Source organism: Wyeomyia smithii, chromosome 2 (assembly GCF_029784165.1).
Source record: "Wyeomyia smithii strain HCP4-BCI-WySm-NY-G18 chromosome 2, ASM2978416v1, whole genome shotgun sequence".
NCBI classification, from domain to species: Eukaryota; Metazoa; Arthropoda; class Insecta; order Diptera; family Culicidae; genus Wyeomyia; species Wyeomyia smithii.
The window spans coordinates 101,570,126-101,586,100 of record NC_073695.1 but is presented as its reverse complement, the minus strand read 5'-3'; the positions used below and the strand labels follow the sequence as shown (position 1 = coordinate 101,586,100).

The 15,975-nt window shown below is 39.2% G+C and overlaps 2 protein-coding genes across 8 annotated transcripts in view; one reads left to right on the top strand and one right to left on the bottom strand.

Moving 5' to 3' along the window:
- Positions 1-4,734, top strand: part of LOC129720683 (protein cycle) — a 57,764-nt gene extending 53,030 nt beyond the window's left edge. For 5 of the 7 annotated variants that reach the window (XM_055672248.1, XM_055672251.1, XM_055672245.1 and 2 more), the window contains 8 exons: positions 1,826-1,897; positions 2,029-2,359; positions 2,433-2,550; positions 2,609-2,782; positions 2,894-3,694; positions 3,862-3,978; positions 4,036-4,269; positions 4,330-4,734. In XM_055672248.1, coding sequence (XP_055528223.1) covers positions 1,826-1,897; positions 2,029-2,359; positions 2,433-2,550; positions 2,609-2,782; positions 2,894-3,694; positions 3,862-3,978; positions 4,036-4,269; positions 4,330-4,466 — 1,984 coding nt within the window. In that variant the 3' untranslated portion in view covers positions 4,467-4,734. The remainder of the gene's footprint in view (positions 1-1,825; positions 1,898-2,028; positions 2,360-2,432; positions 2,551-2,608; positions 2,783-2,893; positions 3,695-3,861; positions 3,979-4,035; positions 4,270-4,329) is intronic. The other 2 variants (XM_055672247.1, XM_055672246.1) reach the window with 2 other exon arrangements.
- On the bottom strand, positions 3,516-14,369 carry LOC129720685 (probable cytochrome P450 305a1). Its single transcript, XM_055672252.1, has 3 exons — positions 14,007-14,369; positions 6,303-6,552; positions 3,516-6,246 (listed from the first exon to the last, which is right to left on the bottom strand). The coding sequence occupies exons 1-3, from the start codon at positions 14,095-14,097 to the stop codon at positions 5,094-5,096; spliced, it is 1,494 nt and encodes a 497-aa protein (XP_055528227.1). The 5' UTR covers positions 14,098-14,369; the 3' UTR covers positions 3,516-5,093.
- Positions 14,370-15,975: the final 1,606 nt, after the last annotated feature.

The following is a 15,975-nucleotide window of genomic DNA, read 5'->3' as shown; positions in this document are numbered from 1 at the left end:
GAGCGAAATCTTTCGCTCTCGGAAGAACTGGTTCTTCCGATGACTCTTTTGTTCAGCTCGCAGGCAATCCGCTCGCGATTAGAAGATTTAGATCTTTTAAAGAACTGATTTTCTGATCAGCTCGGGAGCGGGTTGTCTGCATAGGTTCAAAAGATCAGTGAACCAGTTCTTTCGCTCTTTTCGTTCCACTTTTCGTTTGCGTCCCGGCGTTAGCCAGCCCGTGTGCTGTGTGTGAACTGTGGCAAGTAGATTTTTTTTTATTCCCACGGCGGGTGGATGGTTATGCATAGGAGAGCAGGCAGCCGGCGGTAGCTATTTTCTGGGAGTTCTATTGCAGTGTCGCACGCCGCTTTGCGCTTGGGGTGTAAAACATTCATATGGCTCTCGCTTGCGGTGTCTAATCAACAAAATCGGCTTGAGCTTTTTGCTTGAAGTAAGGGGAGAGTTACCGCTCTTTAAAAAAGAACGATAGATCACTCACTCACTTTGAAGAACCAGCTCTTTAGATCAGTTCGTAAGCGGATTGCCCACCTCTACATTCCAGCCGATAAAAGAGTACCACTGTTATTCATCGACAGAGGTGTAAAAATTAAAAAGAAGAGCAGCACGTCTTAAAAGACCATTTGCTGCTTTGTGCCAAGAAATTATTTGGAGAAAAAAGTTTCTGCCTTCAACAAGATTCAGTGTCACCGCATAAGGCATTGGTTGTTCAGCAGTGTGGCAGCGGAAATTTACCTCTGAATGGTCCATATCTTCTCCCGATTTGAATCTATTGGACTTTAGCTTTTATGGTACACGCTAGGAAAGCTGGGTGAAGTAATATCTATGACTCTGGACACTTTCAAGAACCGTTTGGTGAAAATCTACCGCTCGAAGGCGAGAGATTTGAACTGAACTAATTCAACTGTAACTTCACTACTCGACCATGATAAAAAAAGAACCAGAGAAGTCTGTCCGTCACATTTTTCGAAGTTTTGAGGACAATATCTCTTGATTTTCGTTTGGTATGAGTGAAATGATAAGGTTTAATTATACGGATTATTTAATCAGTTTTGTCAATGCAAGCATTAAATTTGGTTCTACTCCCTTTCCTACTGTCAATTTCAAAACTTTTTGTCCATTGAGTTTTATTCTCAGCTGGTTCATTTCTTGTCTCAGCAATATTTGCATGAGGTAAAGTTGCGAAATTATAATCATTTGAACTACTTTTATTGAAATATACTGAAAGAAAACATACTTCATTACACAGTTCAAAGCACTGCGTGGCCTGAAAATTGTTCGACGAAAATTTTTATAAAAAAAAAAGGATTTTTTCCCTTTGACCGGTCCCTTAACATTTTGATGCAGGTTTTTTTTGTAGGTACTACGCGTCAAATCCTTCAACTATAATTTTTCATTCAAGTAGTATCGCTTGTCAGAGTGTCACATTTTCAACCGTGGGGAACAGGAAATGGCCGATCGGCGCTAGATTCGGCGAATACGAAAGATAGGTCATCAGATTTTAGCGAAACTCCTTTAATTTATCGGTCGTATTACGAACAGCATGAGCAAAAGCGTTGCCTAGGTTAAAGTGCACTTAGCAAGGTATTTTTGAAAAATAAGTTGACGTTTCGTTGCACGTATGATTGCGCAATAAATTCTCATGCTTTCGAGTTTAGTCAACTGATCTTGAAGAAATTTTGGAAATATTCATTAAAATATGTATTTTACACACTAATTTATTAATAAATTTTCAAAATCATGCATAAGTATATAACTTTTTAATATTTTTCCTTTGTGTTAATAATAATTAATTAATAATTATGTACAATCGTTTGCATTACAGTGACAACAGCGATATTGAAGATGACACTTGTGACGATGCGAAATCTGTTCGAACAACTGATGAAAACAAAAAGTGAGTTGAACATTATGAATAAGCCAGTATAATTACAGAGCCAAGTTTCACTACTAATTGCGAATCAGCCCAATTGTTTGACAGCTACTCAATTCCTTAACATTTTCTTATTTCACCTCCGTCGCCCACAGGCAAAATCACAGTGAAATTGAGAAACGTCGACGTGATAAAATGAACACCTACATTACCGAGTTGTCGGCTATGATTCCCATGTGCCATGCTATGTCCCGCAAGCTGGACAAACTGACGGTCCTAAGAATGGCGGTGCAACATCTGAAAACGATCCGCGGAGCCGTACATTCCTATACCGAGGGACACTACAAACCGGCTTTCATATCAGACCAGGAGTTAAAAATGCTGATACTGCAGGCGGCCGAAGGGTTCCTGTTTGTGGTGGGCTGTGATCGAGGTCGGATCTTGTACGTGTCGGAGTCCGTTTCACAAATTTTGAATTACTCTCAGGTAGGTAATTGAAGCTGGAAAAAAAGCTGAAAGCAACTAAAGAAAACGAAGGAACATTTTTTTTTCGTTGCAGGGTGATCTATTGGGCCAAAGTTGGTTCGATATTCTTCATCCCAAGGATGTTGCGAAGGTGAAGGAACAGCTCTCCTCGTCGGATTTAAGCCCAAGGGAGCGACTGATCGATGCCAAAAGTATGTTGAAAAATACTATCTGAAGTCGAAAAAACTGTTAAGAATTTTGTCATTTTAGCGATGCTTCCAGTTAAAACGGACGTACCTCAGGGCGTTTCAAGGCTGTGTCCGGGCGCTAGACGATCCTTTTTTTGTCGGATGAAATGCAAAACAAACGTACAAGTGAAAGAAGAAACAGAATCGAATAATTCAACGACCAGTTGCCATCGGAGGAAAAGTAAAGTGAATTCAGGTAATTTTTATGAACGTCTCAGGGGTATTTAAAATTGTTTATTGCTACCCTTACGTAACTCAATTGTTTTATTTTCTAAATCATATTTTTTCCTTCTGTTTCTATTTTCAGATAAGAAATATCCAGTTATTCAATGCACTGGCTATCTAAAATCATGGGCTCCGGCCAAAATCGGCCTTGAAGAACACGAAGCAGACGGTGAAGGAGACTCTTGCAATCTGTCCTGCTTGGTGGCAGTAGGTCGAGTGCAGCCAAGTTTGTTTCAAAATCATCAACAACCGTCGAGTGGAAACCAGAACAATCAACGTCCAACGGACAGTGGCGCCAACGGTTCTGGTGGGGCAACTGGAGCGTCCGTTGGATCGAATGGTTGCAAAAACTTTAGTCGAAATAACATTCCTAACCTGCGAAATGTACAATTCATATCACGTCATGCAATGGACGGAAAGTTCCTATTCGTGGATCAACGTGCCACGTTGGCTCTGGGATTTCTTCCCCAGGAGTTACTTGGTACTAGTATGTACGAATACTATCATCATGAAGACATTCTAGCACTAGCGGAGTCACACAAGGCAGCACTGCAGGGAGCTCAGTGTGTTACCACGTCTGTCTACAGGCTGCGGACGAAGGAGAATGGATTCGTTCGATTGCAGAGCGAGTGGAAATCCTTCCGAAATCCGTGGACTAAAGAGATCGAATATCTGATAGCGAAAAACAATGTGATACTATCGGACCTGGCAGATACTGGGGGCAGTAGCGGAGGCAATTTTGGCAGCGGAAGTTCTACGGTGCCCAGCGGTAACGGTGCTAACAGTGCTGGGAATGGGAATAACAGCAGTAATACCGAGCTCGGTGAAGGACACAACGAAAGTAACGGACAAAGTACGGTTGGATATGATTTTTTTAATCATTGTAAGTAACGTTTTGGCGTTAGGGTACATTAATCTTTCGACTTTTGATTTGAGAAGTAATTTACGAGACAAGTCGAACAGCTCCAAAATAATTAATAAAGAATCTGCTTTTCAATGACGTTGGAAAATTCTATTTAGTTTATCAATTGCTTTATTTTATTACTTCAGCTAATGGACGCGAAATACAACGAATTATACATTCGCACGTAGAGGCTAGTAAAATAGGACGTCAAATAGCGGAACAAGTCATGGACCATCAACGAAGGGTTGGCGATTCGTCAGCAGGTAAAGTCGAGTTGAAGGATTCTGAATAGTGTTTAAAGCTTTACTATCCTTTCATAGAGAGTAGTCCCGATCCAGCTGACGTTTCAATACCGCAAAACTTTAGCTCTATTGCCCAGGAAGTCAAGAATTTGTCGAGTGAGGCAGTTTCTTCAGTAGAACGAACGCTAGCTTCATCGTCTCGTGTTTCACCCGCTTCTTCAGTGAGTGGAGTTCCTTCCACGCAACGAGTTAACGGTACTCTACCAGGGTACAATCATTCACGAAGTAGTACAGTTGCCAGCCCTGGAGACGGTACAAGAATTTACTAATCTGTAAATATGTTTTATTTTAATCTTTTCCTATTCTTTCAAGAAGCTTCACACGCTCAAGCCAACACTACCGATGGTAATGACGAAGCGGCGATGGCAGTGATAATGAGCTTACTGGAGGCAGATGCTGGCTTGGGAGGTCCGGTGGACTTTTCCGGTTTACCGTGGCCATTACCGTGAACCATTGTCGCAATGGATAGTTTAAAATTCAGGATTCAGTCAACCAACCACGCAATGATTCGAAGTTACCACTTTGTAGGGAATGATTTTTTTTTGCAGTCAGTTAAGGTTAGGTATTATATAATTATTTAGCATTTTGTAATTAAAGTGATACATAGGAACGATTTGAGGCTGTCGCGTACAATATCTCATGCATAGGGTAACTACATTATTGCAAACAATTCAATTATTAGGCTCGAGTACAGTAAATCATCTCAAAAGCTTATAATTAACGGTTTTTTGTTTTGCTGAAACGTAAGGTTCCTTTTTGCAATCTCGTTGAAGTCACTTCGAGCATTTACACAGTTGAGTGGTTCGTCTTTTAAGATCCGGAGGATGATTTAACCCTTAAATGCGCAATGTTGTTTTAAAACAACATTGCGACTAACGTTTCAAATCAGTTTTTTTAAGAAATAAAATTCGTATAAACAGCCATCAAGGTTTTAATAAAGAAATCAAAGCCTAGATAACTGCTCCAAACTATTATATTTGTAGAAAAAATTAAAATACATTCATTTTGAAACATTATTTCCAATATTTTCTGAAACAACGCTGCGCATTTAAGGGTTAATGAATATTTTTCTGTTTTCACCTTGATCTGAATATGATTTTGTATGGCTTAGGTGACAGAGTTATTCCAGGCAGCAGACTCAGGCAGGGTTCATCAGAGCCATTTTCCGTTTTATGTAAGGTAAACTTCTGTAATATTCCAACCATGAACGTAAACATACATGATCGAGCTAGCAATTCACCAAGACAACGTCGTCTACCAAGACCAAATGGAATCAAACGTTCTGTGTTGGTAATCTTTAGATCTGTATCGAGAAATCTTTCCGGTCGGAACTTTTCGGGATCTCCCCAATGATCCTGATCCATATGGACTGTTCGAAGACCCATTAGAATGGTGGCATTTTTCGGAACTCGATAACCACTTAGCGTACAGTCGCCTAATGCTCTTCGAGGACCGCTGACCGGTACAATATGAAAGAATCGTTGCACTTCTAGTAAAAACGCTTCCGTGTAGGGTAAATTTGTACGATCGATTTGTTGAGGTAATTCATCTGGTTGAAGGTTTGCGTCAATCTCGTCACGAATTTTTTGCTGAATCTCTGGCATGAGTGCCAATATCATGAACGCTAGGTCAATTGTAATACTTGTTGTTTGAGATCCAGCAATGAAAATATCTAGAATTATCATTGTTAGTTGCAGGTCCGTGAATGTGGAACCCTCCTCGTGTTGCTTTTCCTTCATTTCTTTAATGTATGCATATATCAGATCATCGTTGCATTTGTTGTCACTGTACTGTTCATGATGCTTTTTGATGGTAATCATGAAAAAGTCGTTTAGTTCTTTATTGAAGCGTTTTAATAAATTATATCCTGTCCATTCCGGAGCGATATACCGAAGCCACGGTAACTGGCTTAGAATTCCACCAGACATATCGAACGCTTTGGAACGATTTTGTAATAATAACAGCAACCTGGCAAGTCTTTCATCATCCCTAGCGATTCTTGACCCAGTAGTGAAAGTCCACAAAACATTGATAACACTTGTTGGAAGGATACTTCCAGGCCACACAGGTTCCTCACTAAGATCCCGCACAATCCCTATAAGCTCATTCAACTCATTCTGTATCTGCAGTTGCATAGGCTTTCTACCGTATCCAGCTTGCCGTAGATGACGTGTTACAAAATTTCTGTGCTCTGTCCAGAATGGACCATCTGTGCAAGTTACACCCAATCTGTGAAGGATAAATTACTTAACAAAGAACAACCATCAAACGACTATACAACCTACCGCGTTCCCATGGTTCGTAATCGAATGAAAAAGTTGTTCGGTCTGCCGTCGAAGACTTCCTTGCTGTGTACTTCCCGGACAGCCGGATATCCCATGGCGACCACGACATATTCTCGGCCGAGTTTAAGTCCGATCACTGCACTGTTGTACTGCTTGGCGAGAGTCTCAAACGCCAGATGTTGTCCTTCAGCGGCGCGAGCAAGTTTACGTATGGCTGGTGTATTTCCGACGAACGGTAACCAGCGAGGACCTAAATGATAGGAGTAAAATGTAGCAGACCATTAACAACTATAGCTTCATTTACCCAGCAATTTTAAATCTATGAATAGATATGAGTAATAATCAGAGACTTATAATAACCACTCTGCTATAAGCATAGTTACCACTAACCAAGATTACACTTAGGAAGGGTGTAGGGGTGTTACAAGCGCTTTAAAGTACTAGTAGCTAAATTCAATTGGTGCTTAAGAAACAGAAATAAAAAATATTTTAGATATTGCCTTTCTTTTAGAAAAGTGGTTTCATTTTCTAAGAAAAGCGGTCATAAATATTGTTTTACTATGTCTTGAGTTCAAAACTTCAATCTAAGTGTATTTTTTATGCTGAATTCAAAAATCACATCCATTTCGAAGTATTTTTCATTAGTTCGTGGTCAAGGGTCATATAAAAGTAGAGGTATATTTTACTAACTTGGTTTTTACTACTTTTTCTTAACCATGTAATTTTTCAATCTTCCATTGTTCGTTGCCAGAAATTTCATGAGTTTATTCATACGAAAAAAAATTATGTGTATTTGAAAATGGAGGAAATGTTTTGTTGACAACATTTATTGGATGTGGCACAATACATACTAAGAGCCAGTTCGCGATAGACGCAACCGCATGATGTTTTGATGTTCTCCGATTGGGCAGAAATTTTCAGCGTTTGTTTGTCTATTCAAGGTAGGAAGTTTTGCAAAATTTCAATTTTTTTATTGAGGTTAAGTGGGGTAAAACGGCCCTTGAAAATGATATGTCCAAAAACGTCCAAATACTAAAAAGTGCAATAACTCCTGCTAGACTTGATGGATTTTCCTAAAAATTTGTGGTATTATTCTACACTAAGAGTACTTCAAATGGTGATGGTGTGCATGGTGGTGAGCATGGTGACAATATATGGCAAAGTGGTAAATTGACGAAAAAAACGCATTTTTCATTTAAAAATTGTCAATTTTGAGGGTCATCCTACTCTTTTTAACATCGCTAGAAAAAATATCTAAATATAGTGCTTTAATGTCATGTATAAGCCAAGTGTGCCAAATGGGGTAAAACGGTCCTAGAAGGTTTTTTTTTTCAAAAAACCGTCAAAATCACTAAAAGCACTATAGTTCCTGCTAGACTTAATAGATTGTTTCCGGTATTCAAAAGTGGACATCGTCGGAACGTGAAGAACTATCGAGAAATAACTAGCCTTTCGGCCGCTTCTAAACCGTTTGAAATAATCGTGAGTACGTTTGTTTTATCTCGTGTTAAAAACTACATTTCTACTGACCAGCATGGATTTATGCCTGGCTGGTCCGTTAGCACCAATATTTTCGATTTCACATCGACATGCATCTCCAACATAGAACGAAAACCTCAAGTTGACGAATTTACACGGACCTAAAAGCTGCGTATAACAAAATTGATCATTGCATACTGCTTGAGAAAATTTCGTGACTCGGTGCTTCTCAGAAATTTACTGCATGATTGAGCTCCTAACTACGCAGTAGAGTACTGCGCGTAAACGTTGAAACTTGCTATTCATCTTCATTTGCGAGTAACTCAGGTGTCCCACAGGGAAGTAATATGGGTCCTCTACTATTTACTTTGTTTTTCAATTATGTGACCTTGCTGTTGGGTGCTGGTGTAAAACTGATATATGCTGACGATCTGGTGCCGTAAAATTTGGTTATTTCTGAGTGTCTCCAAATGCCGCGTTATAACTTTTTATCGCAAGCTGAATCCATCATAGCAACGATCAGAGACTTGAGAGAGTGGATCACATTAAGGACTTTGGAGTTTTATTGGGCTCGAAACTCTCTTTTAAATTACATCGCTCGAACATCATTTCTGAAGCCACTCTTCAGCTTGGCTTCATTTCCAAAATAGCTCGTGATTTCAACGGCTCTTACTGCTTAAAAGCATTGTATTGTTCATTGGCACGGCCCATACTCGAGCATACGCAAGCATGGTTTGTTGCCCTAATCAACTGGTATGGACTATTCGTATCGAACGTGTGCAGAAGAGTTTCATCCGTTTTGCATTGAGAAACTTGCCTTGGCGGGACCCGATTAATCTGTCTTCTTATCCTGATCGCTGTCGTCAGCTTGGACTCGACATTCTTGTTCGACGTAGGAAAATTGAGCAAGCGCTTTTTGTTGCTAAAATTATAATCGGTGAAATCGACTCCCCGAAACATTTGTCACTGTTAAACTTTCGTGCTTCGCAACGCAGTCTACGATCTACTGGTTTGCTACAACTTAGTTTCCATCGCACTACGTTTGAAACCTCTAGCCTCCTGCATTTGTACATTCCTTAAGGTGGAAGACCTTCACGACTTTGGTGTGCCGTCATTTAAGTTTAGGCAACAACTTGTTAGGTGTAGATTATTTTAAACGATTGTGACCATCATCCATGTAAACCTAGGTTAGATGAATTTTATGCAAATACAAATACAAATATCGCAGTGCGAGTTTAGATTCGGACCACTATATAGCTGCAGTATGCATGCGCCCAAAGCTTTCGACGGTGTATAGCACGCGTCGGAGTCAAACGCCGCAACCCGACATTGAACAACTATGGGATCCCATAGTTGCCCAGGGATACGCGCAGAGGCTGGAAGCGGTAGTACCATCGGGAGAGCAGCTTGGCGCAGGCTCTCTTGAAGATGGTGGAGAGACTATCCGCCATAAGTAGCGCAACAATAGCGGCACTAGGTACAGATCCCCCCCCCCTCCCTTACTACCAACAAGCTTCTCTCCCATCTTCTATGCCGCCGCCTATCATGTATTGCAAAGGAAATTCGTGGAACAAAACCAGTCGGGATTCATACGGGCCCGCGCCACCATGAATCAGATCTTTGCGCTGTGGCAAGAACTCCAGGAGTGCCGCGAGTTTAACATAACCACGCGCAACCTATTCATCGGCTACAAAAGAGCGTATGACACAATCGAACGAGATCCTCTATGGCAAATTATGCACAAACACGAGTTCCTGGGAAAACTTACGCAATTGGTCAGAGCGACGATGGATAGAGTAATATGTACAGTGCAAGTTTCGGGGACGCTTTCGAGTCTTTTCGAATCTCGAAGAAAAGGCAAGGTGAGGTGACTTTTATGTCTGCTGTTGAACATTGCCATGGAAAGTGTTATTAGAAGAGCTGGGATAGATACGAGTTGTATAATCTTTGAGAAGTCCAATCAGTTACTTGGCTTCGCCGATGACATTTACACTATGGCACGTAACTTTGGGACGTTAACAGAAATGTACAGCAGACTTGAGGCAGAGGCCAATCGAGTCATAAATACGTCGACAAAATACATGAGAAGTAAAGGCTCGAGGGAAGACTCTGTTAGACTTTCCCTATTGATTTTAATTGACAATGACGATATCGAAGTGGTAGATGAGTTTGCGTATTTGGGCTTACTAGCGATCGCCGACAATGACACTAGCAGACTACTTCGGACTGTGGAAAACGCTTCGATTGAAAACATTTCACAAACTTAACAATTCACAAAACATGCATAGGTACATACGGCTAAAATCGGAAGGCTACGGTGGGCTGGGCATGTCCTAGGAATGTCGGACGAAAGCCCAGTCAAAAGGGTGCTGGATAACGAACCAGCAGGAACGCGGCGGCGTGGTGCGCAACGTGCACAGTGGATCGACCAAGTATAGTCAAATCTGTTTTTGTGCGACTTTTCATCTGCGGTTTTTTTATTTGTGTGACTGTTTTTGTGCGAATTTGTTTTGTGCGATATATAGAAAAGGACCATATCCGACGAGATATTCAGCAATTTAATTTTTCCGATCCTTGAAATGAATTTGAATACATAAGAATTGCGTCAGCCAATTACTATTTGAGCTAGTTTACGTGGGAAAAGTTACGTACTGCTCGCCTACGAAGGATAGCCGTTGAAAAGAATAGCATGTTAAAAAAAGTTACGTTTATCAATCAGATGTTCAAACATCATGTATTAATCATCATGTTTCGAGTTAATTTCAAATGAGATTTATGCGGTCTTTATCTATCGCATAAAATTTTTTTGATATCTGTAGGAAATTTTCCTGGGATAAACTCTTCTGAAGACCGTAAGGCGCTACGATGCTTGTGGAAAAAGTTATTGACCCCAAACTGATTGAATGTCTGACGAATGGCTTTTGATCAACTCACGAATGGATTGCTTGCGAGCTGATCAAAAATGCTAGTTCATCGAAAAAAAATCTTTTTAGAGCGATCAAAAGACTTCGTTCTTTTAAAGAACTAACTCTTCGGATCAGCTCGCGAGCGGATTGCCTGCATCTATATTGAATCAAAAGTGCTCACTGTATTAATAAACACAAAAAAATAATTTCATATTAAATATCAAATAGGGTAGAGCGGGGCTAGTTGGTCATTTTTGGTCAAAATGTTCTGTAACTTTTTGTAGGAAATATTATGGCAAAAACTCATTCCATGGAAATATTGTGTTAAGTCTAGAGCATCTAGAAAAAATATAAACTGTACAGAATAGTTTATGATTTTGCGGATATTCTATGTTTTTTGAGTGGAGGTCAAATTGGCCAACTAGCCCCTCAGCTGGGGTAAGTTGGTCAGGGTGTGGGGTAAATTGGCCATTTATATTTCGGAAGGACAATTCAGTTTTCCTTCCTTACTGCATTTGCGGCAGCCTGTAGCGTCTCAGCAGAGGTCAAACTGCATCCGGTTTGTTGTTCATACGTTTGCTTTCCGAAATCCCAAACCATGAGAAAAGTAACTCATAATTACATGAAAAAAATCGTGTTACTCTTTCATACCTGACGAGAAATATATGTTAAAATTTCTCTAAAAGTTTGGTTGGGAACTAAATCAAACACAATACGGGTTAAATTGAGAACCGGAGCCAAATTCTAGATTCGCACCTGCAATCACAAGCACAAAACTATAGCTACTTTGGTTTCTTTTTTATTGGAAGCCTGCTTTCGCCACAATTTTCAACAGGTAGAAGGCATTTGTCGATGCATTAGTGTTCGGTATAGTTATTTCAGATCAATGACGCAGCATTTATAGTGTGCAATAAAATATTCATCAAAATGACGATGAAATGGAGATAACTTTCATCAAATAGTTTATAGTTTCAAACAAATAGGTTTACTAACAAGAGCACATACTGTTTTCGCTTGGATTAAGTTTGCATCACGAAATGCACTGTTCGTGACTTTGCATTTACTTGGTTACTTGAATTAATTTGAATTAATTTATTTATTTACATATGACCAACCAGCCCCGCTAGTATGTGACCAACTAACCCCTCATTTATTAAATGTGAAAATTACTTGCAATATATGTAAATTAAATTTTGGCGAAAGTCTACTTTACACAACTTAAAAGTAACGAAAATGACTTTCATAATACGTTGAGCCATGTTAATTTCAATTTGGCTAGCTTTGTTCAGACAAAAAGTTTCAACTTAAAAACCGAGTAGAATTGATGGCCAATTTGGCACCAACCTGTATTTTTTATACGTCCTAATAAAAACGGTACTTCATTTTGTCATTTAGTTTCTCTGGTTTTTAGCTACGTATCACCCATTTAACACGATTTTTTTTATACGTAGATTCGAAGATATTCGCATTGACCAACTTACCCCGTAACCAACTAGCCCCGCTCTACCCTACACTTATTCCATTTCATATTAAATATCTAATACACTTACATAACAACTTTTTATTACAAAAACTGCACACTGTAAGCTACTCAATAAAAATAAACTGAACATGGAAAAATAAATTAAAATATTTACAATTAAAAAAAAAATTTTTTTTCGAGTTTTTTTTCAGTGTTTTTTTTTTTTTTTTTTTGAGGGACAGAACTATTATCTACAATTTTGCCAGAGACACTATACCGATAAAGCAAACTGTTCAGATGCTAGAAATATTTTTGTTATTAATGGACACTCAATGCGTGAGGTAATCCCAAAACTTGATTTTCCGGATTTTGTTCTGACATGAATCAAACGTCGGGACTAAGGCCTGTACTCGACAAAAAATGCACCATTTTTATCCGTGTGTAACTTTTTTGTCCGTTAACAATAGATGAAAAGTTGAGTATAACTAGTTTGGAGTGTATTATTTACACGTGCTAAATTTCGTAACAATCGGTTCAGTGGTTAAAAAATCCGACTGCGACCATGAAATGGAAATCGTAAGACAACTGGGAATCATCCATACAACAATGTCTCGGGTGGTAAAATCTATGTAAAATTGTTTAAGGAGTCCCAGACGAGCGATGGCGGGCTGAGAGTGGAGAAAATCGAAAAGCGGCTCTGAAGGCAAAGTGTTCTGTCTGGTTCGTTCAGCAAATTATGAAACGAACTGGGCTTCGTGTATTCAAGATCCGGAAGGCACTGAACCGGCGTGATTAACCAAACACGACGGCGTAAGGAAGCTGTATCGAGAGTGGTTAAACGAAATCGATGAGTGTGGTTATGGATGACGAAACCAACATCAAGGCAGACGCAAAGCAGATACCGAGGCAGAATTTCTACGTTGTCAAATCACGGTTTGATGTTCCGGAAGAATAAGGAAGAAGAAAGCGGACAAATTGAATCCCGAACAATATCCCAATGTTGTAAACTGAGTAAACCGTACATCACAACGGGTAGGCCATCAACGGCGAAATTTGCTTTACTTTATTTTGAATGGAAAGATTCAACTGAACGCCACAAATGATTCGAATTTACCTCAGCACGTCACTTAATATGCAAATTGGCAGTCAATTTATTAAATTTATTTTAATCAGATAATTCATCAAGCCAGTTTTCCCATATTTCAACGAGACACTGGTTACTGGTTAGTGAATGATACAAACACCCAAATAACTCACTTTCGTGCCACGAACTACTGTTATGCTCAAGGCCCCAAGAACCAGTTGCCTTTCTTAGCTACTTAGACATACAAAATCAATGGATCGCAAGAAGATTAAAAACATGGCCATCAGACGCTGATTTACACCTCAGAGACGGAATTTGTAAAATGCTAATAGAGAGATTTTGAACAAAGAGAGAATCGGATACAAACAAGAAAGTAAACCATGACAACCGGTGAATGTGTTGATAAGCCTGTGCGAGAAATGAACTCCGAGTGTCGAGCCATGTGCGAGAGCGCGTCTAATCACCTTGGCTCTGCTTCAGAAACAGCTGTTTTTAATTCAATTCGCACGAGTGCCGGGATTGTGTGGTTATGTAAGTTGCGGTCTTATCAGCACTGTTTCCTGCTATTCCGAGGCATGCACAAAAGGGCTGTTAAAATGGAGCAGGAATTATTTATGACACTTCTCTTCTCCAATCTGAATCAGTTAATGGATATAAACTGTCGTGGGAAAGCTTTGGTTTGATTGATTTCACAAGCATTCGATATGGTGTCACTAACAAGAATTCAGTTACACAATCAGGCAGGGACATGCGATTCTGGTCTATAGTAATACCTGGTGGATAGTTGGGAGGTCGCTGCAGCTCTTGAAGTAAATACCCCACTAGTGCTGCGATTAGGAGTATCAATAGAATGGCGACGATCATGTTGTACACTGTTTCTGATTATCATCCGATTTTGCGAACAGACACTTGGCACTTGATTGCATAACAATACTATGTTAAATTGTGTCTTCTTTTACTTAGAAGCATATTTTTACCATATGCATCTTTCACAACAAAGTTTCATTTCACATTCGAGAATCTCAACTATTTTTCAAAATTATTTTCTCTGGACGTTATTCATGCAAAACTGCTAGACTAATTACTTAACCCACCGGCTCAAATCGATTCGCACGCGACGAGACGTCCAACTAAACTGAACCCGATCATGCAACTAAACGGCAAACGTATGCTCACGATTGGCGATGAGAAGGAGAGTAAAAGAAATTTATCAGCAACTTTTGTGGTGTTGCTTGTTCAGCATAACTTGAACAGTAGTGGAAGCAGTGTTCATTTATGTGGCAATCTAGATGTTATGTACATAACTATATTCCGTTCACGAACTTATACCAATTCAGAATGCGAATTTTGTCCAACTCTGAATTTTATTTTTGGAGCGTCAGGAAGTATTGAGCATAACGCATTTGGCTGAACTGAAACAACGATCACGATCATCACCACTAAATATGATTGTAAGTGTGGAGCGATAAAGGGTTAGAAACACAGGTTAGGTACACAGGATATCCCAAAGTAAAATAGCAATATTGCCTTTCTCCTAGAAAGGTATAGCAATCACTTGCAAAACCGAAAGTATAAAAGTGCTCCAAAGGGCCGAATGGCATATATCACTCGACTCAGCTCGACGAGCTGAGCATTTTCTGTATGTGTGTGTGTGTATGTGTGTGTGTGTGTGTGTGTGTGTGTATGTGTGTGTGTGTATGTGCAGATTTTTATTCTCACTCACTCTTCTCAGTGATGGCTGGACCGATTTTCATGAAATTAATTGCAAATGAAAGGTCTTATTGTCCCATAAGACCCTATTGAATTTTATTGTAATCGGATTTTTAGTTTAGAGGTTATATATTAAAATGTAAAAATCATGAAACATCATTATCTCGATAACTACACAACCGATTTGAACAAAATTGATTTCAAATGAACGGGCTACCTGAAATATCCTTAACTCTTGAATTTTATAAAGATTGAACTTGTGGTTCAAATGTTATGAAAAGAAACGTGTTCTGAAGACTGTTTAATCTCACTCATGTTTCTCAGAGATGGCTGGACCGATTTTCATAAAATCAGTGTCAAATGGAAGGTCTAGTTGCCCCATGAGACCCTATTGATTTGTTTTACAATCGGACTATTACTTTGCCTTTTATGTTTAAAAATGTGAAATCCAGCTATGCAAAGGAACATATTCCGAAGACTACTTGAACTCACTCACTTTTCTCAAAGATGGCTGACCCGATTTCCACAAAATTAGTGTCAATTAATAAGTCTAGCTGCCTCATAACACCCTATTGAATTTTACTGTAATCGAACTGTAACTTCGTCTGTAATGTACCGAAATGTGAAAATCACGCAACTTCATTATCTCAGAAACTACACAACCAATTTGATCAATATTATTAAGAGATGAGCGGGCTAGTTAGGGGTTAACTGATGAATTATTATTGAACACTTGGTTCCAAAGTTTGGCTGCCCTATACGTTCCCTTTTCACTTGATTATAATCGAACTTAAGCAACCGTTATGTATTAAATTGTTAATAAAACAACGAAAGTCTATTATCTCAAAGATTACATGACTTATTTGAACATAACTAGTGTCATACGAACGAGTCATCTCTCAAACTTACAAATAACAAACTTCATAACAATTTAATATGCGGTTCAATAGTTATGGAGAGAAAAGAAATTCAAAGACTATTTGAAACTATACCTGCTTTGATCAATATATATGGCCTCAACATAATTTAAAT